The sequence below is a fragment of the Cebus imitator genome, unplaced genomic scaffold, assembly GCF_001604975.1.
Source record: "Cebus imitator isolate Cc_AM_T3 unplaced genomic scaffold, Cebus_imitator-1.0 Scaffold125, whole genome shotgun sequence".
Lineage (NCBI taxonomy): Eukaryota > Metazoa > Chordata > Mammalia > Primates > Cebidae > Cebus > Cebus imitator.
The window spans coordinates 4,331,893-4,359,367 of record NW_016107440.1 but is presented as its reverse complement, the minus strand read 5'-3'; the positions used below and the strand labels follow the sequence as shown (position 1 = coordinate 4,359,367).

The following is a 27,475-nucleotide window of genomic DNA, read 5'->3' as shown; positions in this document are numbered from 1 at the left end:
GCTTCGTTGGCCCTCAGTCCTTTTGAGGAGAGGGTAGATGCTTACTTCATACCCAATCCCTGAAATAGCCCTCCTTTTTTCATTAGACCCTAGAAAAAAAACTAGAGATCACAGAAGGTGCTGTTGCGGAACAAGTTAGTAAAACTCAAAAGTGACCTATAACTTTCGGATGGTGTGGCAGCCTTTTACGCTTTCACTTTTGCAGATAGAATCTTCTAATTTTCCTTTGGTGCCAGACTGCATGCATGAATTCATCTGAAACGTTTGCCGAGGCTGGGATAAGCCACGTTAATCTGCTTTAATCTAATGGATGCCAGGAGCATCTGCTTTCTATTTCTAGTTAAGCCACTCCTTTGCTGGGTGACCCTGTCAGACCGCTGGGTTTGTTGTGCCTTCTTTTTCTGTCTTCCAGCGAGGGTTCTGTATCAATTAGCCTTGCTGGGGGGAAGTGGGGAGTCAGTATGGAGCACAGAAAGAGTCCTGGGTCTATTGTTAGATTGTAGAGAGGAGCTCCAGTGGAGACATGAAGGACATGCAGACTGGTCCTAAGTAGAAAAGAGGAGACAAGCAAAAATCCAGGTAGTGAAGAAAAGAGTGGTGTACCATCCAGCTTTGCAGCCCACGGTGCAAGCTTATTTTAAAGTCTCCTCTAAGGTGGACTGTCTTAGATCACAGAAAATCTGGCTTCTGGCCATTACTCACTCAGACGAGTCACCTGCCCATTTCCCGTCTTTCAGACTCAGTTTCCTCTTTTGCAAAATGTGGACACATTTGTAAGTGACTGTTAGGTTCTAAGGTAGGTTCTGGTTTATGGAACTTTTGATTTTCCAGCATTGTATATGATGATAAGGATTTTAACCAGTGGGTATGCTCATAATGACAGTAACTCATTCACTGAGTTGATGAGGATGATTCAGATTATAACTCATGTATGGTCCAGGAAATCAAACAGGAAGATGGAATTTTACATAGCTTGCTAAGAGTGAAGATAAAAATTTTACTCTAGTAAGATTATAGTAGCAAAAAGTGTTATAAAATTTGCTACTGCCTAAATATCGGCTGCATCATTTTTATTTTGAGACAGGGTCTCACTCTGTTGCTCTGGCTGGTGCACAGAGGTACAATCTCAGCTAACTGCTGACTTGACCTCCTGGGCTCAAGCGATCCTCCTCCCTCAGCCTCCCGAAGTGCTGGGATTACAGGTGTGAGCCACTGCACCCACTCGGTTTTATCATTTTAGTTCTGTCGTTTTAGTTATATTGTTTTATTCCTCTCCCTGGTCCCAAGTTAATAATTTTAACTTGAGCTAATTTATTGTATAATTTTAAAAGTCAGTTTTAGCCATACTTATTTAAAAGGCTAACTCCAGCATGGTTTGGGGTTTTTGTTAGTTCAAAAGATGTCTGCACATGGAGGCCATCTCTGCAGAGGGGAAAATGTCAGTCGATCCAAAGCCATTTTTGAGGTTTTCTTTCTGGATGGTGAGACGTCAGGAGAGTAGCGCCTCCCCCCTCAGTTGTGTGGTCATTGGGTGAAAGTTGCATCAACTGTGATTGCGCAGCTTTTTCCTGGGAATCTTGCAGACTTCTTATTCCTGTGACAGTTTGGGCTGTTCTATGTGCTTCTTACACAAGGAAAGCACATGCCTAACGCATGCTGCAGGTGCTTGGCTTCCGGTCCGGAATCACAGAATTGGTATTCACAGTGCGGTGAGCCCCGCTCTCAGTTGCACACGGGGAGTGAGGAGCTTTACGTTTCCTCTTCTGATTCTTTTGACATTTAAGTAAATGTTAAATAGCACCTAGGAGGCTTTTTGAAAATTCCGACTCTTATTACTGGCTATTAGGGTCTGACCTGTGTCGCCCACACTGGCTCTTTCCACTTTCCTGATTTGCTAACGGTGCCTTTTAGTGGAGTTACCTTTACCTTCTGCGCTAGGCTGACTGCCAGTTCTGTGTGTTTGCAATGAAAAAATAAATAAATAAATAAAAGTATGTCATTGTATTTGTCTTTCTTGATTGAATAATGGAAATGAATTTTCTAAACAATTGAAGCTACCTACATAAACCCTAAGTGCTTTTGATTTTGGCAGACATATTCCTTGCCCTTCGCTTCTTTACACTGGGCAACTCCACTCTACTTTTCCATAGATTTGGTTTTTTGAGCCTCAGTTCTACCGCAGTTCTAATGCAGCTTGCTCCTTAGAGCCTGTTGGGTTATTGCTAAACAGTTCCTAAATCATCCTAGGCAGGATTCCTAAGTTCTCGTGTCTGTTTTTTATAGTTTTAGTTGCTTCCCATGTGGGCTTGTTGGGATTGTAAACGGATCTGACGATAGGAATCATGTTCCTCCCTTCCCAGTAGCCACCCTGACAGACTGGGAAACTGATCATCATCATCATTAGACAAACAGCTAAAGGATCCCAGAGTACTCTTCCGTGAAAGGATCTGCGCATCCTTGCAGGAACTTTCAGTTTGACTCTCGGAGGCCTTTTTTACTGGTTCTGGGAATGTCACAGGTTGAAGACTAATAGATGAACCAGATCTGTTTCCTATGCAGTTTTGTTAATTGTTTTCTCTGAGTTTATGAACAGTATTTTGTATGATTTGACCATAATTCAGAACTGAAACAAAATGAGCTTTTTAAATGCTTTTTAAATTTGTGGTTTTTATTCACAAGTGGCCATAATTTTCTGGTGTTTATAAGCTTTCCATCAGGACCATTAATTAGTAACTGTCTCAAAGCCAGTTCCATCTTCACCATTTTATCCACCTTTCGTATTCCTTTCCACTAGTCTGACTCTTCCTTCTTGTCTGTGTTCTTGTTTTCCAGATCAAATCCAGAGCAAGGCCTGTAACAGCCCTGGTTTCTACACTTACTTAAGTGAACTTTGCTAAAGGATAAACATTTCTGATACAAGAACCCATCATTAAAACTTTAGACACAGCTGCACCTTCATTGGTATAGCTTGCTGTCGCTGCCAGCCTCACAGTGTTGCCTTTGACTTTGAGATCTATGTTGAATCTTGGTGTTCATATTTTGACGTCGTGTTTTAAAATTGTGATCTTGCATGTACTGTCTCTTCCTTAATCCCTCCAGCATTCCTTTTAGTCAAATGGCTGTCAAAAAGATCATCATTTGCATTTTCTAGAGTGTCTGTATTCCAGAGGTTAGGGACAGATGGCCAATACACATTTCAAATTAAGTACAGCTCCCTTTTCTGAAGTAGCAGTTTGCCACCCTGAATGTGCTTTGCATTGGAAAATGGGTTGTGCTGGCAGGAAAGCTGTGAGGACATCTCTGCACCTCCGATGCCTTTGTCCACCTCTTCCCGCTACAGCCAGTTTTCTTCTCCACTTTTCCGGTTCATTTTCTGCACCATCTGTGATGTGCTTCGTCTGTTCTTAGTAGGTTTTCTGTTGGGTCTTTCTGTGTAGGGTCCTATTTATTCATAAACGAGAAGCAGGATGGCTTAGTGTCGGGCTCAGGTAGGAAGGAGAGCAGCAGGCAGAGCCCAGGGGAGGCTGCCCTCCTGTCAGGAACTGGTCATACCGCCTGGGCCACTTCATCTGGTACTGCTGCCTAGGAAACTGGTTTTGGCACCTGGATTTGCATTAAATTGAAGGGTGTTTTGTTTTTTTTTAATTTCACAGAGTCACTGAGCAACATCATATTTAAGTGCCCCAGTGATAGTCAGTGAACTAGAACCTTCTGGGTCATGACATTACTTTGCCAAGTCAGTGTGCTACAGGAAACCAAGAAGACAAGTGAGTCTGTGACGGTGGAACTTGGGCTTCCAGCGTGAAACTCACATTCCTGTGTCTGACCCAGAACCTCCCTCACCCAGAGCCTCAAGCCTTTACATGGAGTAGTTATGTTTTAAAATACATTTACCATGCCTTTGACAAGTGGGAATAGATTTGGCTGACTGCTCATAGAGGATTATTGAGTAGAAGTGGAAATTCCAAAGAAGTGAATTTTAAATCAGCTGGTTAGTGTTTTAAATGAGAATCGTAGAGCCATTTAATTTCCTGCTCCCCTTATGCAGCCTTTTATTTAAAGACAATATAGCTAGAACAGTAAAGAACATTTTAAAAAGAAAAATCTGAAACCCTGTGACCCTTATACAGTATTTTTTATTCACATATATTCTTTTAAAGTTTTTATTTGTTGAGTTGATTATTAAGCTCCTGTGGTCAAATATGCTATGTTCTCATTCATGTGTATATGTGGAGTTTGAAGCTATGTATCTAGTAGTATTTTTTAATCTGTATTTTACAGCCTTCTAAGTCAGTAGCTCGTGTTTCTGACGTGAATGAGATCTGTTTTGTAAACGGGAAACCCAGAGATGCAGGAATTGCACCTTGCGGACGTAGCAGGAGTGGGGTGAGCTGTGGAACTGAGCTTTCCTTGCAGTCTCTATGCTCTGGGTTGTTTCTGCAATTAAGAGAATATCAAGAGTTCTGGTTCTAAAACATTTTCTTGGTTTTAAAATTCACTCAGTTTAGTTTGCCAATGACAGAGTTGTAATGAAAAAGTGAGTAGAAAGTCGGTAGTTACAGAATTGTTGATTTCTTTTCCAGAATTCATTTTCCTTTCAGGTGTTGCATGAATTATGTTTGTGCTCCTTCTTTTGGGAAGAATGGTCTTACTGAAAAGCATCACATTGTTTTTCTAGGGAAGGATCTATCATCTCGGAGCAAAACAGATCTTGACTGCATTTTTGGGAAAAGACAGAGTCAGAAGACTGCTGAGGTACAAAGCCACATACAGTTCCGTGTTCCGCTTTAACACTGGCTGATTTTCACCTGTGTCTAGGACTGTTTATGTCTATGGCTAGTACTTTTCAGACAAAGTTTCCAAAACACTTTGGAGGCTTCTTACACAGCCTAGATATGAGCCTTTTGGTAATAATAGTGGGTAGATATGTTTTATAAGGAAACTTAAAAAAAAAAAAACAAAAAACCCAGAATAATCGTCATCTGGTGTTTGGCTTTTGTTCCTTTTGCTTTGGTATGAGGACTAGATTAAACTTGGGAAAGAATACCCATTGCTGATATAATCAAAAGGGAGTATGTCTCTTCCATGGCCGAGAGAGGGAGAGATTTTGTCTGTTCTGCTCAGACTGTGTTACTCCTTTTGGAGTGGAGGAGGGAGGAAGAATGTCCTCGTCATCCTCTGGAACCAGCCTATCCCATTCTAAAAGCCTTTGAGACAGCGCTGGATCAGCACCACCCGTAAGGGGGTTAGATGGGGTATTTCCTCTATTAGACAATATTATTTGCTTTACAACTGGGAGAAAAGAATGGAGTGACTAAACTATACCCTAAATGGAATGAACTCCATAATTTATAATCCTAATTATTAAATTGGGCTGTATAATATCGCAAAGAGTATTTTGTATCATTTTTAAGTGTAAGAGACAGCCCTGGATATAGTTTGAGATGTATTCGGATTTTGAAATATGGATTTCTGAAAATAACAGGCTAAAAATATTTAGAACTGGCATTGTCTAAGAAAATCTGGAATATATGGTTGCAACCACTATTACTCAGCTAACCTGGTGTGTTGTACTGATCTTTTATTGGTTCCTAGCCAGGGCCTTTGGTGACCATAGAACAAAAAAGACTTAATTTATTCATTCCTGGCATTTTTCCAGACTGACAGCAATCTTTATTTCTAGGGTGGTAGCTATTCGTTTCTTAATAGTTTTTAGAGAGTCCAGAATTACAGTGGTTAGAAGTCTTGTTTGGCGATTTCCTGTGCAGATTGGGACTCAATTCCCAAGTCCCAGTTTAGCCCTTGTCTGCCCCTACACCCTCAGCAGGTGGAAGCAGCAGGCCGGGAAAGGAGACCTGGCTTTGGTGCCTGCGTGTCCTGTGCTGAGTCACGGGAAAGGCAGCAGTCACTAGGGAGAAGCCGCTCTAACATCAGGCCTTCACAAGGAGCTGCTGGAAAGAACCTGGAGAGACAGGCCGGCTTCTGGTTGTATGTCTGCCCTCAGTGCTCAGCATGAGACCTGGACTAGGCTACTCTTCCTGTTCACCGAGGATGTGGCCTCTGGCTTATCCCAGCCTCCCCTCCAGTCCTCTCCCTTGACTCTCCTCAGTCGTCTCTGTGTCCTCAGGAAGAACTGGAATTCCAGTCCCGTGTCTCTTGCACTCCATCTCCTCTGCTCTGCCCAACAGCTGCCCCCACCCCACAGTCACACCCTGAGCTCCACATCCCTCCCACACTTTGAGATAGTGTCCATCTCCCCAGCCCCGTGAGCTCACATGCCTCTCACTGGCGCCTCCAGATCCCTGCACGTTGATTCTCTCTCTTCTCCCTGCTGCCCACCCACCACCCCCAGCCTTTGCCCTCCTGGGCATCCCCTTTGAAAATGTAGAATTGAACAGATCAGGGAAGGAAATACAACTTGTACTTGTAGGCTTTTGTAGACTTTAAGAGGATTTATGTGGTTGTTGCAGAAAGCTCTTAGTTGTAAGAGATCAGAGGTTTCTGACCTTCTGGCAGATTACTGCTTGAGGAATTACGGGTGTCGGGTGCCTTGAGTTTTTCAACACTATTATTACTTGACTTTTTGGTGGCTGAGTCATGTTAAAGTGAGACACCCACCTGTGTCTGGGGAGCTTCAGAAACAGTTCCCTGATGCTAGCCCTGGGAGAGTCTCTTTTGGTCCAGTTGGTGTAGAGATGATCGCCCTTGATGCAGCATGGTGTTTTGTGCAAGATTTCTGTTAGCAGTCTTCCTCTCTCTTTCCAGTTCAGTGTTTTCTACGGTGATGGATTTAGGCCCTACGTGTTGGTGAGCCTGTCTTTTACCAGGCTCTGCTCTCGGTCTGTGGCCATGGTTCTCGACAGGGTCATTGCCCTGGCACTGCCTACCGAGCTTTAAACAAAAGGTTAATGCCAGCGTCCTGCCCAAGACCAATTACATTAAATCTTGGGTTAGGGTCCAGGTGTCTGTATTCCAAAGGGGAAAAAAAAAATTCAGTGCCTCCCCAGCTGGTTCCAGCAGTTACTCTAACATTCGTTTGGTAAGGAGTGAGGGTTGAGAATGTGGGGCATCCTGCCGTGCAGCTGTACTGAGAGCTTCTGGCTTTGGGGTCGTGAGTAACCCTGAAGACAAAGCTCAAGTCCTGCCGTGGACACAGGACTTCCTTGTCAGACTGCAGGTTCTGACTCATGAAACCTGGGCGGGGCCCGAGAGCCGCACGTCTGCGTCTGAGGAGCTCCCAGGCAGCGCTGCTGCTGGCCCATGTGCCACACTGAGGATGTCGGGCCTAGGCAGTGTTTCCATCAGACAGATGCCCGCATGTGTGCAGAAAACAGAATCTATTTAAATGTAATCACATTTAAGATAAGAACATCTTTCTGTAAAGCGGAATGACCTCTAAATTTATCTTTGACATCCATGTGGATTTTTATGTATTGTTTGCTTTTATTGAGGTATACTTGTACCTTCCTTGAGTAGACTGTTGCTAAGAAACCTTACCTTTTAGTTACAACAGCCCTTATAGCCAAAGACAGGAGGCCCTTGATCAGATCTGTTTGAAAATACCACCTTTTTTGCTCCCATCCTCAGTTGGCGGGAGTATTGCTTGTTGTTGCTTCGCTTGACTCTCATAGCCGCGTCGACCTGGGTCTATATTTGGCATTGCAGAGGCCAAGGTGTTGCTGGAGGTCACCTACCTCCAGAGTCCGGAAACCATGGTAGTGTGCGCTGTTAAGGTACCAGGAGCTCTGTGGGTGCTCCAGTTAGGTGCTGACGCTGACTTGTCTTCAGCATCTGGAGTTCCAGAACCTTGGCGTTAAACACATTCTTGGCTTGGGTAACAGCACCCCTCTTGCATTAAGCCCAGCCTGCCGATTTTACTTTCTACAGCTCCTGACTGCCATCATAGAATTCCAGTTTTATTAAGCATCTGTGTGCCAAATCCTGTGTCGGACACTTAGGATTTTTCTCATTTCTCCGTCACAGCAATGCTGTTGCATAGGCATCAGCATCCCTCTGTAGCAGTGAGGAAACTGAGGCACAGAGAGAATTATTAGAACGCTCCAAAATGGCACACGTGGGCTTCAAGTCTGCGCTCCTGCAATTCTGAAATCAGCCTTCTTTCTCCCATACCACACTCCTGTCGAAGTTAATGAACTTGGTTGCATTTAACAAAAAAAACCTCCATCAAAGGGATTTAGTTAGGCCTTAGCAGCTTCCGTTGAGCCTCACCAGAGACACCAGTGGTTGGTGCTGTAGCATAACTTTGTGGAAAAACGATTGGCTGTTCCTGTTTTGTAGAAAATAATGGTTTAAATTTTAAAACTTCTTTGCCTTACCTTTAGTCAGAGGTGAGCTGTTAGGGTTTAAGAAGCACGTGACCAGGTGTCCGGGCCAGCCTGGGGAACGACTTGACTTCTGTGTTGGAGCTGGAGGCTGAATTAAGAAAGAGCTTGAGCGTCTGGAGCATAGATGCTGTGATACGTGTGTTTTTTTTTTTTTTTTTTTTTTTTTTCATCTCTCTATTGAACTGGATGATCTGAATGTATTTATATCCAAGAAACATCTGTAGCCCTTGATTAATAGCCATGAGGGTTTTTTTTAACTTTTTATTTTGAAATATTTATAGATTAACAGGATGTTGCAAAGATAGTAGAGAGGCTCCGTGCATCTGTCATCTGGTTTTCCCCAGTGGTTACATCTTCCATAACTACAGTACAGGATGAAACCAGGAAATTGCCATTGGTACCATCTGTGCGTATAGCTCTGTGCCTCTTTATCACATTTGTGGATTGTGTAACCATTACTATCTCAGTGAAGATCCTGAACTATTTCATAACCACCAAGGCCTCCCTCATGCTAACCCCAGTCATAGTTGCATACCCCTCCAACACCACCCGTGACCCTGGCAGCCGAGATAATTGTCTGCCGACAGAATTGTCTGATGAGAGTGGAATATTGTGGGTACAGATCACATGGTCTCTCAGCTTGATGCTGAGTCTGCTTAGATCTGCAGGGGTCACTACTCAGTGCTAAAGGCCAGTTGTCATTTCCATGATCTATTTCCTGCACTGAGCCTCGCTCAATGTTATGTATCTTATGAGTCTTTAGAGAACTCCTTGTAGAGATCAAATCATTTGATGTCTTTAAAGTTCGCTCCAGTTGATTAAATCATTTACTTAGTAATTTCAGGAGTATATTAAACTGTGAAGTGATACTTAAGTACAAAGTGTTATCATGACAGTTTTGTCATCCGCCGTGTGTTGGTATTGGAGAGCTCATGGGATTGGCGATATCTCGTGGTACACTCACTATAGTGAGGTTTGTAACCTCCGTTAAACCGCATGCAAAATGTGTGGGCACACGTGCAGAGCTTTTGGTGGATTTTCAAAGGTGTCCTTGGTCCAAAAAGAAGCTTTAAAATCTAAGACTATGCATTTAAAAGTCTTCATTTCCAAAAAAAAAAAATTACTTATGTAAATTTTCTTTGTGAGCATAGTAGGAATGAACTTTGCGTTGTGTAGTGGAACAAACTATGCCAACCAAGAATGTGTTCTATTAATTATTTTGAATATAATGTATAGAAATAAAAAGAAGATTACATCAGAACGAAGCAACAAACAATCTAAGCTAACTGCATGTTTATGCTAGGACATGTTTATGAAACTTAAATCATGCTTTCTGTCCTTGCTGACCTTTTTGCATCTAATAAAGAAATTGCTAGCTGGGCACGGTAGCTTACACCTATAATCCCAGCACTTTGGGGAGGCTGAGACAGGAGGATTGCCTGAGCTCAGGAGTTTGAGACCAGCCTGGGCAATGTAGTGAGACACTGTCTCTACAGAAAATTAGCCAGGCTCAGTGGCAACCACCTGTAGTCTCAGCTACTCAGGAGGCTAGAGATGGGAGGATTGCTTGAATCTGGGAGGTGGCATTGAGCTAGAATCACGCCACTACACTCTACGCTAGGGGATAGAGTGAGACCCTGTCTCAAAAACACAAGAAAAGAAAGAAGAAATCGCTTCACTCTGTTTTACATGTGGACTTTTTTATTCCTGGCATATACTGGCCAGCGAACACCTTCAAGAGAGAGGATTTGTGTTCTAACTTCTGGGTCCCCAGCATGTGACTGGCTCTAATTCTTGGCACGTGGTAGAGATTCAGTCAGTTGAAGGTTCTCTTACTTGTCTTTTTTAAAAAATGGACGTGTTACCATAAAAATCATGGTTTGTATAGCGTCATGGTTGATATTTGAAATGCCTTTTCCTTTTAAAATGTTCTGATCAAGACATATTTCTTCTCTGAGAGAGGAAATATTCATAATCTACATTCCATGCCAAGCACAGTCTACTTGTGGATTCTTGAGAAAGGATTATTGAATAAATGTGTACTCTTGCCATTTTGTTTTTTAAAAGAATTTTTAAAAATAAAAAAAAATTTTGTTTTTTTTTTTAATGTTTTTAACAATCAACCCAATTTGCCGGAAACTGGCTTTCGGACCTTGCATCACTCTAGAATGGTTTTTCTGGCTGTTTTTCATTGCTCAGAACATAAAGCATTCCTGTTGCTTGAAGGACTCTCCTCTGACTTTACTGGTGCTTAGTATTTCTTCAAGACACGGAAGCTGTCAGGAGGTGCTGATTCCCCACTGAATCCGGCTATTCAGAAGTACTCGCTTCAATAGTGAAGGATCATCAGGAACTGCCAATTGCTCAGAAAACTTCTCATAAACTGTTGTGTGGGGGGACGGCTGGTTGCATGTTTCTGATTTCCAAGTTCTCCCTTTCCCACCATCTTTGTTTTATATTGATTGGAAGACAATAACTCTGGTTTGGAGTGCTCCTAAATTGGAGAGGTATGCACTTTCTCCAGAGACAAAGAAATGATCGAAGATAATGAATTGAGATTCCCAGGGCCCCTTGAGACCTGCGGCAGGTACTTGGGCTGGCCAGTGCCTGCCGGGCTGGTGTACGTGAGCGTGTGTCTTTTCTGATTTGGTTTGCAAGTTGAAGTTGGAGACACTGAAAAACAAATTCCATCAGTTCCTATCTGGTTGAACTTCCTGCTACTCTTTTTTTTTTTCCTCTCTCTCTCTCTCTCATTTTCTCTCTCCCCCACCTTCCCAGTTTCCTTCCTCTCTCCAGCTTGTTTCCGGATTGAGCCTTATCACTAGAGAAAATACTCCAAGACCGGAGTGAGGATGGAGAATGTGTTACCAGCATTCTCACTTCGTTTCTCTGAACAGTGTGCTTCTGGCATGGGCTCCTGGCAAAATAATTGTCCATTTCTTCACCTCTCTAACCTGATTGAATTAGCAACCTCATGAGAATTTCACTCTCCCAGGGTACCAAATCAATAATCATTTTCTCTGAACTCTTCTGCTTTTTTTTTGCTTTTTTAAGCAAAGCATGACTTTGTAGTTTGTGTTCCTTTCTCATCTCTCTTTGTCAGTCCCCATTCTTTCCCATTGCTTGCTGATTATCCATCCAGTCTGAAATGAATTCCAAGCAGACGCTTCTCTTTGGCTTAGCGGAGTTCACAAGGTATTTTGGACCATTCATTCTTCTGGTTGGATTCAATGCCTTAAGTTCCTCATGAAGAAAATCTTTGAGAAGAGTCTCTTTATTGCATTAATTTTTCAAATGCCTTTTAATTGAAGGGGGTTTCTCCTTTGTTCTGAATTTTCACACTGATACCTGGCATTTATGGTTAGGTGAGTTTCATGAGGGATTTGCGGGATGTGGACCCCTCTTCCTGCACCTGTTGTCTGCCCACCCTCTCCCTGCTCCACATTTGGACACCAAAGTCGTCTTCTAATTAAGACCCTTTTAGTAAGGGAGAAATATAAGCCCACAGACAAGCCAGGTAACACATATACACTTGAGTTCCAAAATTCATCTTTCCCAACAATGATGACTTCAGTAATTCTTGTCATCATTTTGTCCATTGATAACAGAATCTTGATTCAAAGTAATCTCTCTGAGTTGGGACAGTTGGCCAAAACATTTTCACTGTTTTCAGGCGAAAGTTTATGAAGGTATGTATAGTCTCACTTAGTTCTAGGAAGATCTAATTTGGTAGCAGCTAGATGAAAATTAGTTAGAAAATAGGACACATCTCCTGACCACAAGTTTAACCTAAGCCAAATTATGTCCTGTGACACCTGTCCTGAGCGCAGGCTGGGCTGTGCCAGGGAGGCCGTGCCCACTTGCAGAAAACAACAGACTTGTTGCTTCTGTTCCTCGAGACTGTGCTCAACTGCTATGTGCAGACCTGGGTGTCATGTTTTAAAGGAGTACGTTTAGGGAATGGCCGTCAGGGAGCTTGGCGTCTGGAAAGCATTTTATGTACAGTAACAGATGGAAGAATTGGGTGTGGTTATCAGAGCATCAGGACTAAGGAAGCACTAGCACTGACCGATGAAATTCGTAGAAAGGTAACAACTCAGGAAAAGGAAGCAGCATGCATGGGCTGGCAGAGCCACTGGCCACGGTGCACGCCTCCTGGGGAGCGCCCTGTGCAGGTTCTGGTACCAGGCAAGAGTCCCAACTAAATGCATTCAAGTCCTTCCAGTTCTGACCTTCTCCCATTCTGGAGTAAAGAGAGCACATGAAATGATCCCATTTGAAATGCTGCTGGCAGGTTTAAGCCTTGACTTGAAGTTTTATGTTTTCCACGACAGCAAAGGCAAGAACATTACTTGTATTCTTCTTGATTTGTGTATACCTGAGTGATTTTGGCTTTATCCACTTATGTGCTTTATCCAGTAGATGAATGTGAAAGGCTTTTGGTATGTCCAAGCAAGAGATCAAATAGACGTGAGGTAAAATAGTAAGTCGTCTCTTCTAGCAAATTCAAGACTTAAAAGAGTAACTAGAAATGTTGAGTGTCAAGGCGAAGTTACCTTCACCTTGGGTAGGGTGTTCTTATTTTATCTGTCAACTCAGTTTTCCTATCTATAAGTAAGTCTTGCATTTTATGTAGTAGAATGTTTGTGTAATAGATTCTGTTTTCCAAAGATGGCCTCAGCAATACCTCCCATTCCACATGCTTCTCTATACGGGCCCTTACGGCCTCCACACCAGGAAGTGGAGTCTGGTCCCCTTCCCTCTAGCTGGGTGGGCCTGGAACTTACTTTTAGCCAAGACAGTCTAGCAGTAGGGTGCCAGGCGACTTCTGAGGCCTCATTGCCTGGAACACTTGTTCTTGAAGCTTTCATGTAAACAGTCAGCTGCCCCAAACCCCAAGCTGTGAGGAGGTCCAGTGCCCAGGCATGCCCCCGTGGAGAGACCTTGATCACTGAGTTACACAGGCGCCCAGAGCTTCCCTGGGGAGGGGGTGCCTGGCCAGCTCCCTGCTCTGCCAGCTCTCCCGACCTTTTGACAACAACTACGTGAGAGACGCTGAGCCAGAACTGCTCAGCCCAGCCCTTCCTCGAATTGCTAATGCACAGAAATAGGGTGAACAGGGAAATGGCTCTTACATTTGAAGCCACTGAGTGTCTTCAAACATCGGATGGTTTGTTGTGTAGGTAACTGAAATGGCTGTCTCAGGATTCACCTTCCTGTGGTTCTGTGATTATACGTTGATACCTGGTATCAAATATATATACCTTGTAGAACCATCTGAGCCAGTAGAATGAGGAAATCAGATCATCTAATGAATGTCCCATGCTGGTTTCTTCTAGAGGGCCACTTCAGGGGCACATAGTGTTGTGAATAGACACTTGAGAGTTTCATATGCCTGCATTTGAGCCCAAGAGTAGTTTGAAGACTGTGTGATTTGAGGAAAGTTATTTAAACTCTATGATCCCCAGCTTCTTCATTTGTAAATGGGGACAATAAAAGATCCAGGGAAGATTAAATGATAAGCCACATAAAACTCTTAGCGAAATGCCCAGCACACAGTAAGTGCCCAGTGCGTCTTAGCTGCTGCTGCTAAGACCACTGTCATCACAGTCGCCATCAGCGCACTCATATTTTAGGATGACAAATAATAACCTCTGTGAAACACCCTTTAGAACTGAGAAAATTGTACCTATCTGTGCATAGTCACAATATTTAATATAATCATACTGAGTAAACAGGGTCATTGCTGAGAAGCACCTCCTTCTCAGAGTCCTCTAGAAAAGTGGCTCTGATGCCATTTTGCCATTACAGCAACGGTAGAGGACCTCCTAACACATCAGCTGGTTTAATTAGTGTTTAAGATAAGTAATGACTGTGGCAATCATCTTCTACTACCATGTCCTCTGCGGTTTTGGGTGGACGTACAGACATTTGGTGCTTGTTTTCCTTCACAGCAGTGAGCGCCAGCTGACGTGCTCAGTAGTTCGCTTGTCGACTGCCTGCCCTGCCTCAGGAGATTGGAACCCCACGAGGGCAGGAATTTTTATACTTCCACGTGTCTAGAACCATGTGTGGCATGGGGTGGGTTCTCGGTTAGGTTTCCCCTGAATTGAATTCATTTGTTGAAATATGCCTTAGATAATATGGGGACACAGGCAGGGAGCTGTTAATGCTCACTGAGTCTGTCAGAAGACACAGACACACAGAAGATTTGTAAATTGAGCTAGGCCTGAAGGGTGGGAGTTCTCTAGCTGAACAAGCATCAAAAGGCAGGAGCAACTTGAGCCATGACTCGTCTTGGCCTCAAACACAAATGCCAGCGGGGTGCAGGAATATGATTACCAATGTGGAAGTCATCTTTAAGTCAGTTGGGAAGGAAGGAACCAGTGGTGTCTTGTCTGAAGGCTTCTGATACAGTTTGGACGTATGTCCCCTCCAAACCCCATGTTGAATTGTAATCACCAGTGTTGGAGGTGTAGCCTGGTGGGAAGTGTTTGGATTGTGGGGACGGATCCCTCATGCATGGCTTCATGTCCTCATAATCATTAGTGAGTTCTTGCTCGAGTTTACGTGAGATCTGGTTGTTTAAAAGAGCCTGGCACCTCCTCCTGCCATCTGGCCATGTGATAGCTGGCTCCCCCTTCCCCTTCCACCATGATTGGAAGCTTCCTGAGGCCTCACCAGGAGCAGATGCCAGCGGCACACCTCCTGTGCAGCCTGCAGAACTGTGAGCCAAAATCAAACCACTTTTCTTTATAAATTACCCAGCCTCAAATGTTTCTTTATAGCAATGCAAAAACAGACTAACACAGCTTCCAACATTCATAAAATTAGAATGATGAGTGATGATGGTGATGATAAAGTGTGTAATTGCAAAGACCAGGTCGTTAGACCCGCCCTGGTGAACGTGCTGTCAGTGGACATGTTGAAGATGTGCTTCTTGTGCTGGATATGTGAATATTCCCATCTGCCCTCCTCCTAAACTTCTATGTCTTGGTGTTTTCAGTGCCCTCACAGCTTAGGGACAGGTAAGAAGCTTAGAGAACTTTGAGTGCAGTGGGATATTCCTGGCTGGAGTGACTTTGGTGTGAATAGTGCTTGAGATGGGTTACAGCTCTTCTAATTCAGAGTGCAGGGAAAATCAGCCCGTGAGTAAGAAGCATGACAAAGCTAGATTTTCTATTGAGCACAGCTTTTGATAAAAGGAAGAAGAGCTAGATATTGACTTTTTGGGGCCTGTTCTATCAGTGGTCTGTAAATCAACAGAGGATAAATTATTGCTCTTTGGAAGCGGGAAGGCTACTCTTTGGCTGGAAGACATGTGTGCTTTTCTTTGATTTGTTTTTCCTCTTTATTGTTAGAGGCTCTCCCCTCCAGCCCCTTGCTCCTTAGGGGTTTTGTTAAGGACTGAAGAGGAACTGAAGGGAGCTCTTTTGATTTATCTTCTGTTCCTGCCTTTTGGTCACTCCACAGGGCTAAAATAGCCGAGTTGGCTTTAATGTGTTGCCATTAGAGACCAAACATTAGCTGAAATAAACCATCATACCTCACAATGAAAAATGTCCCCTGATTGGCTAATTAATCAGTCAAAGGGGAATGACATGGCTCTCGGCTTGAGGGACTCTGCTAGAGAGAAACAGGCTGTTGATAAATGGTTTTCCAACAAATTCATATATCAAGGAAACTTAGTCATTTTTTAACTACAGTTTGTGTGACTGCATTTTTTTTCCAACTTTTCCTTTTCTGCTGCTCTTGCTGTTTAGGGTGTGTTTTTGTGTTATTGATAGAAAAATACAGGATTTTAGATAGGAGAAAATAAATGCTTCCTACTTATTCATGTCAGATAGGCTGATTGGTTCTGACTATGTAGGTTTACCAGTAGGTGAAAATCAGATCGCTTTTCCCAAGATGAAATTATCTTTTCCTGGCTTCCTTCCGAGTTAAGATCTCCAGATTCTGGTCGACATTGCCTGAGTTAAAATCCTGGCTCCATCAGCTGCTAGCACTGTGCTACTGGATGTGCTGTGTAACCTCCCTGTACCTTAATTTTCTTATCTTAAAACAGGGATAATAGTAATATCATCTATTAGGACTGTTTTTAGAATTAAATGAGATCACCTGTAAAGCATTTGAACAATGTCTCGTACAGAGAGAGTATACATTAAATGCTTAGTATTTTTTAATCAAAGCAATATTTGCACACAGGTGTAAAAAAATTCAGCTCCATCCAACAGCTTTTAAAGAAAGGGCATTCTGCAGTCATGCTCCGTGCCACGTCACCTCCCACGCCTCCTGCCTGCAGCACTTTGAATTCTCCTGAAATTATGTGCTATTTACCTTTGTATTTTAGAATAATAACTTGCATTGACATTTGTCCATGTCATAATTTTAAAAATTTGGACTTGTATTTTGGTAGATTAGGATCTGGGCCTTGACACCACTCAAACTGCTGATCATATTGTATAATAATTAGTGAATTTGTTATTTGGGGTTTATATTTTTATGGCTATGTAAATATAATTCCCTGATAAGCCAAATAGTGTATGACAGTAGCATTTCTTGTAGCAATTTTTGGTTGTTTTCTGATGGGAAACAAAAGCATTCTATATATCTGTGTGATTTTGTTTTTTTCCCTCTAGACCCTCTGGTAGCCTCTTAATATAAAACTCCCAGAGCGTCAGCTGCATCAGATCATCCATCAGCTGGATCTGTCTCCCAGGAGACTTCTCTCCTAGGACTTTCCTCTCCCGGTACCCTCAGGACAGGTTGCTGAGTCAGCCACTTCCTTGACCTCCTGGACTTTTCCCCATCTTTGCTCCTTTTAGTTCCTCTGTCCTGATTGCCATGTCTCCTCACTCATCTTCTGCAGCTCTCTGAGAAGGGCACAGGTCCGAAAATCTCTATTCTAATACCATGGCAGATGGTCTGGGTATAGAATTCTGAGTTGAAAACCATTTTCCTTCAGCATTTTGAAGGTGTTAATCTAGTGTCTCTTGATAGCCGTTGTTGCGGTTCTTATTTTAGTCCTTTGCCACAGACCTGTTTATCTCATTTTTAGGAGGTAGAATCGTAATATGCTCAGATTCTAAAACCTCATGGGAATATGAGTTGGTTGGGTGTTTTTATTCACCAAGCACTTGGTAGAACATTCAATGTGAAGATTCATATCCTTTCATGAATTCTGGAAGATTAACTCTTTAGTAATTTTTCCCCCTGTTTTGTCAGGCAGTCAGTAGTTGCATTGACATCTTGAATGCATTGACATTGTGAATTCCTCCTCAGATTTTTCCTTTGTATCCAATTTTTCTGTATCTTTGTTCTACTTTGGCCGACAAGGGGCGGGATTTTCTTGATTATTATTTTCTCAACTTTTTATTATAAGGTAAATTTTGTCATATTTTTAGTTTTCAAGAGCTATTTCTTACTGTCTCGTCATTTCTTATTTTTTAATAATATCCTGTTCTTGTCTCATAGATAGATACAATCATATGTTCCCCGGCCTCTGGAGGCATTGTGTTTTTCAGACTCGCAGATTGTTTTTCTGTCTTTGTCCTCTGAGTTCCTCTTTTCTCTTGGTTTTGGTTTGCTCCCTTCATGATGGAGGATTTCCCCCACATAGTCCAGTGATCCCTTGTCATCTGCTCTATTATAACCATTAATGAAGAGCCAGTTGGGAGCTATTTGCAGAGGCAGTCCTTCTCAGATGGGGCTGTTTCCTTAGAGAACCCCCAGATGTCAGATCGGCAGGTCTTTCTGTCAGTGGGATTTGGCTTCACTAGAGAAACCCTCTTGCTGGGGCCATGGACCTGGGCTCTGATGGACAAGTGGGGGGTCCTCCTGCATGTCCTGGCCTCCCTCCTGCCAGGAGTGCCTCCTCTGCCTTCCAGCTGCGTCCCAGGTCCTTCTGGCAGAGCTTCTGGGGGTCTGTTTTCCCAGGGGTTATACTTTCTTTTGCCTCACACGTTTCTCTTGTAGAGGAGACATTGGCTGCTGTTCCCCAGACTGTAAAGTGGTTAGGGCCATTAGGCTCAGGGTATTCAGCAAATATTTATCGAAGGAAAGGAGTGGAGAAAGGCTAAGACAAAACCCTCTCAATTCAAAAGAAATATTTATTTTAAAGTGTAACAACACTTTTACTCATCCATCAATTCCAAAATGCAATAAACTATTTCATCTCAGTAGATGTGGGAGAGGTGGGAGTGGCCGCCTTTTCAAATCCTAGTCCTGGCATCACTCCCATTTTAAAATATAAACAGAAAACACAAAAACTAACTCAGCATGCTTCTCAGATGGACTTCCTTATGAGTAGGATTTAGGCAGGGCCATGGTCTCATGCAGACTCCCGTCCACACGTGCACCATGAGCTCCCGCTGCAGCCTGTGGAATCCAAGCCTGAAGAGGCCCGAGAAAGCTCCTGCTGTGTGGTGAAGGAGGTGGTGCCTTGCCCTCCTGTCCCTCAGCACCAGTGTGGCTTCTTCCTGCAAGTTAAGCATGAATCTTCCGAGTGCCCTGGTTGTCTAAAGTATGTCATGGAACTATGCCATTCGTAGCTAATCTTGCCAAAACATGGGGTGGGTTGCAGAAAGTGCTCTGAGCCTCCATAAGTACATGGTGGTGGTCATTACCCTGACGTGGATGTCCTCTGCGTGTGCCTCTGGTAGCCGGCAGGCTGTCTCTGCTGGATGGGGTTGCTCCAAGCACATCGTGCAGGAGGTCACACTAGCTCGGATACCTTGCCCCTGACTCCATTTTCCTTTCCCACAGAAGGAATGCACACTGTTCTGCCAGGAGAGACGGGCCTCACCTATGGCAGGTTTGCCCTTCTTAGTAACAATAATTGCCTATTGGGAAAGATTAGTGGAAACTGCAGTGGTGATGTGGAAGAGAAAAGAGGAATGAGCCGAGTGGCACCAGAGTCTTCACTTCAGTCTGAGGTCTGTCGGCAACTCCTTCTGTAACGTTACACCAAGTCTTCTCTGGCCCTGAGTTTTAGATTAAAGCATAGACAGGGTCACTTCATGTGAGAATGATGGTGAGTGGATTAAACCGATACTCAGAGTTGTGGGGGGAAAAGTACAAGCAACAAGCACATTTTTAATCATTGGATGTCTTATTTACCTAGAGTTGTTGGATAGTGAGCTTGAGTGTGATCTACGCTTTCTTTTTTCCTTTTGACATCACCAAGGCCTGCTGATTTTGTATTTTTAATACCTCCAGCATTAATCCTGCATTTCCATTCCTACCGATGAAACCATTTCTAATCATTATGACCCCTCAATTATAACCTCCGCTGTGCAGTGAAGGAGATGGTGCTGTGCCGTCTCCAGTGTGCGTCTTCCTCTTCAACCCATATGACAGAGGTCCTGGCTTTGTCTCTTCATAGGCCCTGGCTCCAGGTTGTTAGTAGTGGCTCACTAGGTAACTAGGTAACTATGAGTTCATTGGTATAGTTAAAATGATAGCTAGTTTGGGCTTCTTTAATACTCATGGAAATCAAGGGTAGTTCTATACTGCAGGTTGATTTCCTGGCTTCTTAACTGATAGCCCTATGAAAGAATTATTAAGTTTCTACTTCCTACTAAAATCCAGACACATTATCCACTATCTTAAGAGTTATTCAGAATTTACTTCCGTAGTAAATCTATTTTCAATGGAAAAGAGTATGTTTCAGTCTCATAAAGAGCTTATTATTTATGGTTCAGCCCTAGTACCACAGAAGTAGAACAGTCAGACCGTGTATGCCCCTGACATAATGCAGTATAAATCTGTGAACTCTTCTTGCCACGATGTTGAACCTAAATCTAATCAAATCTCTAGAAGTATTTTTCATTCACAGAAAATACAAGTTATAGAGATGCAACCTTAGAAAGAAACAAAAGTCCAAAATGTGGGACAGAGCTCAAGGCAATTGACCCAATTTCTACAGTAAGCCAGTGGAAAGAAAACAAATATGAGATCATGGGGAAGGACAGGTTGCGGTAAAGAGAAAAACCCTCAAAGATACAAGTATCACACACTAGTGGAGGTCTTCTTTATGAGCTGATTTGAGCCATCAAAAGACATCCATGAGCTAGTGAGGAAATCTGATTAGCGATCGTGTTAGATACCAAGAAATTACTGTCTGGTTGGATATGCTGATGGCACTGTGATTGTGTAAGGATATTTCTGTACTTTTTAGGGGTTTCTACTGAAGCATTCAGGATGAAATGACTTGGTGTCTGGATTCACCTTAAAATACATTAGCGAAAAACAAAGCAATGATGTCACAGCATGGAAACTTTGTTAATTGTTAATACGAATATTAGGGTTTTAATTTTTTTGTACATTTGAAATTTCTCACTATAAAAAAGTTTTAAAAATCTAATATATGTTCTTTCACATTTATTTAGTCCCATACAGAATGGTTTAATTTTGTGTGGTAAGTTCAAGATGTCGTGGTCATCCTTCAAGTGCAAAGTTGTTAGTGTCCAATTTATTTTTTTGCCCTCATATGTCCTAGTTTATTTCCTCCTAAAATCCCTTCAGCAAGTCCCTTTGCCATGTGTACAAATATTAATAGAAGTCAAGGGTGGAAGAAAACAAAGAGAAGAAGGATAGTTGTCACAAGAGAATCCATATCTTGGTTCTTTCCTGGAATATAATTCCCTAGTCCTCTGAGCAGAGCACCCCATCCCTCACCCCTGAGGTCTAGCACATTCCCTTCATAGAGTTCTTCACCTAGATCCCATGGGACAGAAGTGAGGTATAGAAGCAATAGAGTGCTTTGTTCCTCTAGCCGCTGCCATCTGCATCCTCCTGGCTACTGGGGAAATGAAGGTTGGGAGTAGCAAGTAGTTAGGAAGATTAAGGAATCTGGGTAACCAACAGGTTTTCGTCGATACTGGGTTCTGGCAAAGACATAGGAGTTCCAGAATGGGAGCAAGCCCAAAAAGGAATTTTTAAATCATAAGATGGACTGGAATATCCAAATTTGATTGATGTCTCCAGAGTGAAAGTTGTCTTCATACGTGTCACCCTTGTTGTTGTCTGTGGGGTGAAGTGCTCCAAGGGAATATAGTTAGTGTATGAGTAACCTGCTGTGTGTAAGTCACAGAAGTTTGTCTCCTTGGCGACGGTTACCCAGATGCGGTCAACCTCATGAGCTTCACTGTAAAGTGATTCTCTGTTCCAGGGGAGGGAGTTCCCTGGCATGGAATGCTACCGGCTTTTCAATGTGTCCCGAAGAGGTTCTTGATTGTGCTGAAGGTTTTTTTTTTCTCTGCTCTTCCATCCCCCAAACTACCTTTTGAATTTGTTCATTTCTTTGAAGTGTTTGGGTCCTTTGCTTTTTCTTCTTTGGCCGTCTTCCAGTTTGTCAGTAGGATACAGCTGGCACTTGTACGGCACGCAGCGTGTCTTCTGCTGCTCCATTTCAGGGACGGGGCACTACTGTGAGATTGCTGCATTCCAGAGGCGCTTGTGCATTTGATGTTTTCCGTGCCACTTCCTGTGACCAGTGGAGTCTCATGGGGCTGGGACAGTACCTGTGGTCAGCGATGGAGGTGCCTTTATCTTTTAGGCAAACTTGTTCTAGCAGTCTGGATTCTTGAGATACTGCTCACAGGTTTAAAGCATCCAGGAGCCAGGTTAGAATGATACCAGAAATTCTTTTTCATTAGAGGTGGTTTGGTGTAGTTCCCTAAGGACTGATTGATTTAAAAGTCAGAAACTTAGGCTCAAGTCCCAGCTCTGTCACTGAACCCTCAGTGTGACTTTGGGCAAGTAGTAGAATTCTGTAGCTGGAAAGGACCATGTAGGTCTTCTCTTGACTTTCAGAAGAGGAAACCAAGGTTGATAGAGGTTAAGCTTGTCCACTGTAGAGCTGGGCAGAGAGCATTCTGGCTTTTTGCTTCTAGTTGAGGGGACCACACCACATCTGCTCTGAGCTTCTGCCTCCGCACTTGGGAAGTATGACAGCCCATGCTCACCTTACCAATTGATGAAATTATATGTGTTAAAAGTACTTAGAGAATCTTTAAGGCATAAAGCAAATTTACAGTCATCATTCTCTTGAAAGAAGAAGGAGTGAGCAGATAGCTGGGGCACCATCATCCTTTCCTCGTTTAGCATATGGGAGTGGAGTTGGAGGCACGTTTTTGTAAGCCATCAGTGGAAGTCCATTGCTTCCCTCTATTCACTTCCCCCTTCCTTCTCTCACTGCAGGATAGGCATGATTAATCTGTGATACCGGGAAGAGTTCACCGAGATTTTTGTGTAAGAGTGTATTTCTAAAATATACTTCTCTTTATCTTGCTGAGATCATGATAAAATACAGAGGAGCTTCTACTCCATTATCCTCCTATAAAGAAAATGGAGAGAGCTGAAGAGACTAATGCCAGGGACTCCCCCACGGGCCTCCATTTCACACTGACTTAGTGTCCGTCTTGCAGAAAGGAGAGTGGGGCCGGATGTGTCATCTGTATGCATCAGTATTTGAGTCCTGTAAGCTGAGCACCTGGATCAAGTGCTGTGGTCTGAGGTGGAAAAGCAAAGAGAAGAGAGTGCCAGCCTTTTTCATTTGAGACTAATGTAACAATGCAAATTTTTACTTTATTCTTGGCCGGGCGCAGTGGCTCACACCGGTAATCCCAGCACTTTGGGAGGCTCAGGCAGGCTATCACTTGCGGTCAGGAGTTTGAGACCAGCCAGGCCAACATGATGAAACCCTGTCTCTACTAAAAATACAAAAATTAGCTGGGTGTGGTGGTGTGCACATGTAATCCCAGCTACTCAGGAAGCTGAGGCAGGAGAATTGCTTGAACCCAGAAAGCGGAGGCTGCAGTGAGCCTAGATCATGCCACTGTACTCCAGCCTGAGCGACAGAGTGACACTTGCTCTCAAAAAAAAAAAATTTTTACTTTATTCACAGTCAGATCATGTAGATAAACTTCATTCTATTGTTTTAGAGTGACCATGACCAAGAAAAACCCAAGTTACTTGTAACAGCACTCTCAGTAAAAGAACCACAAAATAATTATTGTTGACATTGTTTAAAACCCTGCGGTAACATCCAATTGCATCAGTGCAGTTTAGCAACAGGGTGACTCTTCAGTTGGACAAGTTCATTTATACATACACAGTGTTCTTGTTCACGAATCCTTAAGTATAATACCAAATGCCGTACATCAGACTCCTGTTAGGTAATATTCCTGCACCCAAGGTCTCACTTTGTGGAAGTGACAGTGGAGATAGAAAAATGTTATTTAAATCAAAACTGAGAGGGAGAACAGTCCTAAAGCCTAGCAGCCACATACGCAAGCATGGTGTGATAGGTATAGTAGAAAGAGCCGGGCTGTGTCATCACACACACCTGGGGCGCAGTCTCGGCTCTGCCCTTGTGAGTCATATGACCTTAGGCAGGAATTTAACCTTTCTGAGCCTTAGTAGTCAGCTAGTAGAATGACAGACAGCCCAGTAAGGACTCACTTAGACCCTAGTTCAGAACATGTTGCCTGTTCAGCTTGGCTGGAAGTGGCTCTAACTTGGAAAAAACCTACTTTGCCCAGTAAAATTCCCAGAATCCATGTTTCAGTCCATAGTCCTTGGACACTGTCCTCCCTTGATCCCCTGCAAGCGGGCTCCTCTTATCTAATGGCCCTGTGTCATGTCCCTTCACTCAGACACATGCAGGGGTTGTGGTTTTGTCTACTGCATCCCAGTTGAGAGAGACAGTGAGTGGGATTAGACAGCTGTGGGTGGTCACCAGTGTGGTCCAGGTGGCTCCGCTCTTCCCCAGATACTCTCTCCCAGTCAGCTCACTGACCCGTCCATTTCAAACCATATTGAAGATGGGCCTCCATAAGCCAAGCAGGTGTGGGGAATGAACTGGAATCTTTGATGGCACATCTAGAATGCAGAGTAATAGAAATGACAGAGCCAGGCAGGCACGTCTGTTCCGTTATTTGCCCAGCAACTGTCGGGCCTCTGGGGGCCTCACGGAGAACTGTTCACTTATAAAAGCAACAGCAAACATGTGAAGCATGAACACACCCTTTAAAGTCGCATCAGTTCTACTGAGACCCTCTTAAATTGATGATTGTATTTAAATATAGTTAATAGCATAAAACATAAGTTTAGGTTTATAATAAAATTATTTAACTGACTCTTATTTTTTGTAGTTATTCTGTCCAGATGTAGATTCCAAATGCACTGAAATTTAAAAATTGACAAAATAGAAAACCTGTCTTTAAATACTGTGTTTTATTGAAATAAAATTTAAATATTACAATATAGATTTTCAGTTTCCCAAGAAAGTAGGAAGGGTCCTTACCTCTCATTTCTTTGCTGTGAAAATAAGTGTATGTGAGTACAAACTCATGTTCTTACAAATCATGTGATGAAAGGGATAGTCTTTCTCACAGAGAAAGGGCAAAAGATGTGCAGACAAAATATGTAATTTGAGAGTCATAAATAGTATGCGTAACTGAGAAAAGGGAGAAGGATTTTTCTCTCAGAGGGCAAGCAGATAGCCATTTCTCTGATCACTCTTACTGATGATTTGGATAATGATTCTTCTAGTATCAAATCATTGCTGCTTGCGTTCAATTTGGGAAAACTGATTTTCTGAAAAGCTAACAGCAGGAGGAGCTACTGAGCAGTAATTGAGTCACTGCCTCCAGTTCTAAGCTGGCAGAATCACCTGGTGAGCTTACTAGAAATGCGTATTTTAGGCTGTGGCCGGACACTAGACATCAGCATTTTTAACAAGCTCCCAGGTAATATGGTATGTGATTTGAGAAATACTGACCAGGGCATTAGGCTGAAAAGAATTTACTGTTTCTGAATTTAGAAAAGGTGGCTCTACCTTTTGAGAGAGTTGCAAAAGTAATTGAGGAGGAGATGGAAGCATTTTAGTTTTACCTGGCTTACTGCCAAGAGACTGTTCCTAAGTGGCCATTAGTGCAGCTTTTGAATGACTTGGTTGGCTTTTTCTACCCAGGAGTCCTAGCTGCATGTTTGACTGATAAAGGGAAGTTATTTTTCTCTTCTTTAGTAATTTCCACTGCTGTATTTTCTTTTCTACGTATCAAGTGGAAGTATAACTTCATATTGACTTTTTAAATCATGTGCTAGTTAAAAGCTGGTAAAAATAACATGTTGCCACAGTCACATTCTGATTTGTTTCTAATTATGTTTGGAGGCAAATGGATTTGGGAGAGGGTGGAAGTCAACTTAAAGTCGTCGTTTCTTAAGGCTGGGGCCTGTGCTTCTCTCATTGTTTCAACAACACACGTGTGTGCATGTATACACGCACACTTCAGTGTGCATTTAATAAGCATTGCCCAGGCCACATGTACTTGAAAAGAAATTCAGGTAAGTTTTCAAAAATGCTGGCTGGCAAGTTTATTCAAAGGCAATTTATTCATGTCTTACAAACATCCCAGAAACACGTGTGTCGATGGGGCAGTTCCAGGAGGGACTCTGTCTCACCGTCTGTACCTCACTTCTAGTGAGGCCCTTACTCCTGAAAAGTCGGTTCAGGACTTCATTATTTTCTTTATGAATACTTGCTTTATTTCTGATAGAGTGAAGCCGTAGGTACTGTTCAGCTCATCATTTAGAATGTCAGGCGTGCATGCACTGGGAGACGGCTGAACTTGTCCTGCCGTGGTTGTGTTAGTGTAGATTTCTTCTCTTCATCAGATAGCAGAGAGGCTGCTGGTTCCTGCTGTACCATTTCTGAATTCAAATGTTTGAATACATTATTACCAATTATGAGTTAGCACATTTCTGTGTCTGAAAATATGCTGTTTTTTTTTCTCTTCAAATTATTTGAAAATATGAAAAGGTGGTTTGAGGCGCTTTTTGGTGTGATGATGAAGCGCTAGAAATAAAGTGAATTTCAGGTGCGCCTACTGGTCCTCAAAGCTTAGGCTTCTTCTGAATCTCTGATTCAGGGGTTCTCTTTTGTTTTGAATAAAATAGTGATATATAAGTATTCGTGAAGCTGCAGTAATCTGCATGACTTCGGCCCTGTTTGTCTTTAGAAAGTTGTTTTGTTTTTTTGTTTTAAACAACAGTATTGTTTTCCTGTAACCATGTGTTCAAAGCATTGAGAGCAGGAGAGGCCACCATTGACTGTTTCAGGCTCTGCTAGCAGGCTTGAGCTAGCAGTGTCTCTATCACACGCTCAGTGGCTTACTGATAACAGCGGTGCCTTCCTTGTATTTGAGGGAACTTTTGGGTTTTTAGAGTGTGGTCACAACACTGTTTCCTTCTAGGTCGCTAAGATACTAACCCTGATAGGTGGGCGAGGTGGGAACTAGTGATGAGGAAGCTGACAAAGGTTAAAGTAACCTGGCTGAAGACTTAGACTAGTGAGCGAGAAGACCCCTGCTGAAAAAACAGGCCCTTCCTCCTCCACAGCAGCAACACGCTCTGTCACCCGCTTACTGTACTGCAGGTTTGTGGTGTTGCAGGGTAGGGGCGACGGGGACCAGATCAGCTTCCGTTCAAGCTGTGGGACTGTTTCTTCTGCTTGGATCTTATTGTCAGCATTGCTGTAGGGCAGAGCTCCCCACGTGTGTTCCTTGGAACCACCAGTGTTGCTAACAGATGATTGGGGTGGGAGAGGGGAGTGCTGATAGTTGTCATTGTCGCGTGCTCAGGCACATTTGGGAGACACAGATTAAACGTGTAGTTAGCAGGTTTTTCATTGCATCCTTCTTAGAGCCTTTTATATGGTAATGAACATTATACATCTCTAAAACTTAATGTTACTTTTTTGACTGGAGCCCTTTTTAACAGCTCTTAGAATAAGTTGAGGAAGCTATCCTAGGTTACTAAGGGAAAAAAATCACAGATAAAAAATGTAGGCAGAGTAATGGATTTTTATCACCTGTGTGGAGGAAGCAAGTTTGTTTCCTAGGACTTCCCATATTCCAAACATTACATGTTTTAAAGAATCTATCATCAGAATAGAACTAAACAAATAGAACAGCAACCCGGAGGGCGTGCCTGACTAGCTGAGTCATCATATAGTAGAGAATTCTTTCACTCACTTTCCCAGTCTGCTCTCTGGAAGGTGGGCTGATGGTTCAGTGAGTCTTATGGTAAAGGCTGGATATGAGGTAGAAATGGAACTCATCGGA

General features: G+C 42.9%; 1 protein-coding gene across 4 annotated transcripts in view; it reads left to right on the top strand.

The window, feature by feature from the left end:
• Nucleotides 1-27,475, top strand: part of PINX1 (PIN2 (TERF1) interacting telomerase inhibitor 1) — a 77,460-nt gene that overhangs the window by 21,995 nt on the left and 27,990 nt on the right. For 3 of the 4 annotated variants that reach the window (XM_017540457.2, XM_017540456.2, XM_017540458.2), the window contains one exon: nucleotides 4,679-4,755. The exons of the other annotated variant lie outside the window; for it this stretch is intronic. In XM_017540457.2, coding sequence (XP_017395946.1) covers nucleotides 4,679-4,755 — 77 coding nt within the window. The remainder of the gene's footprint in view (nucleotides 1-4,678; nucleotides 4,756-27,475) is intronic. 4 annotated transcript variants of the gene reach the window in all.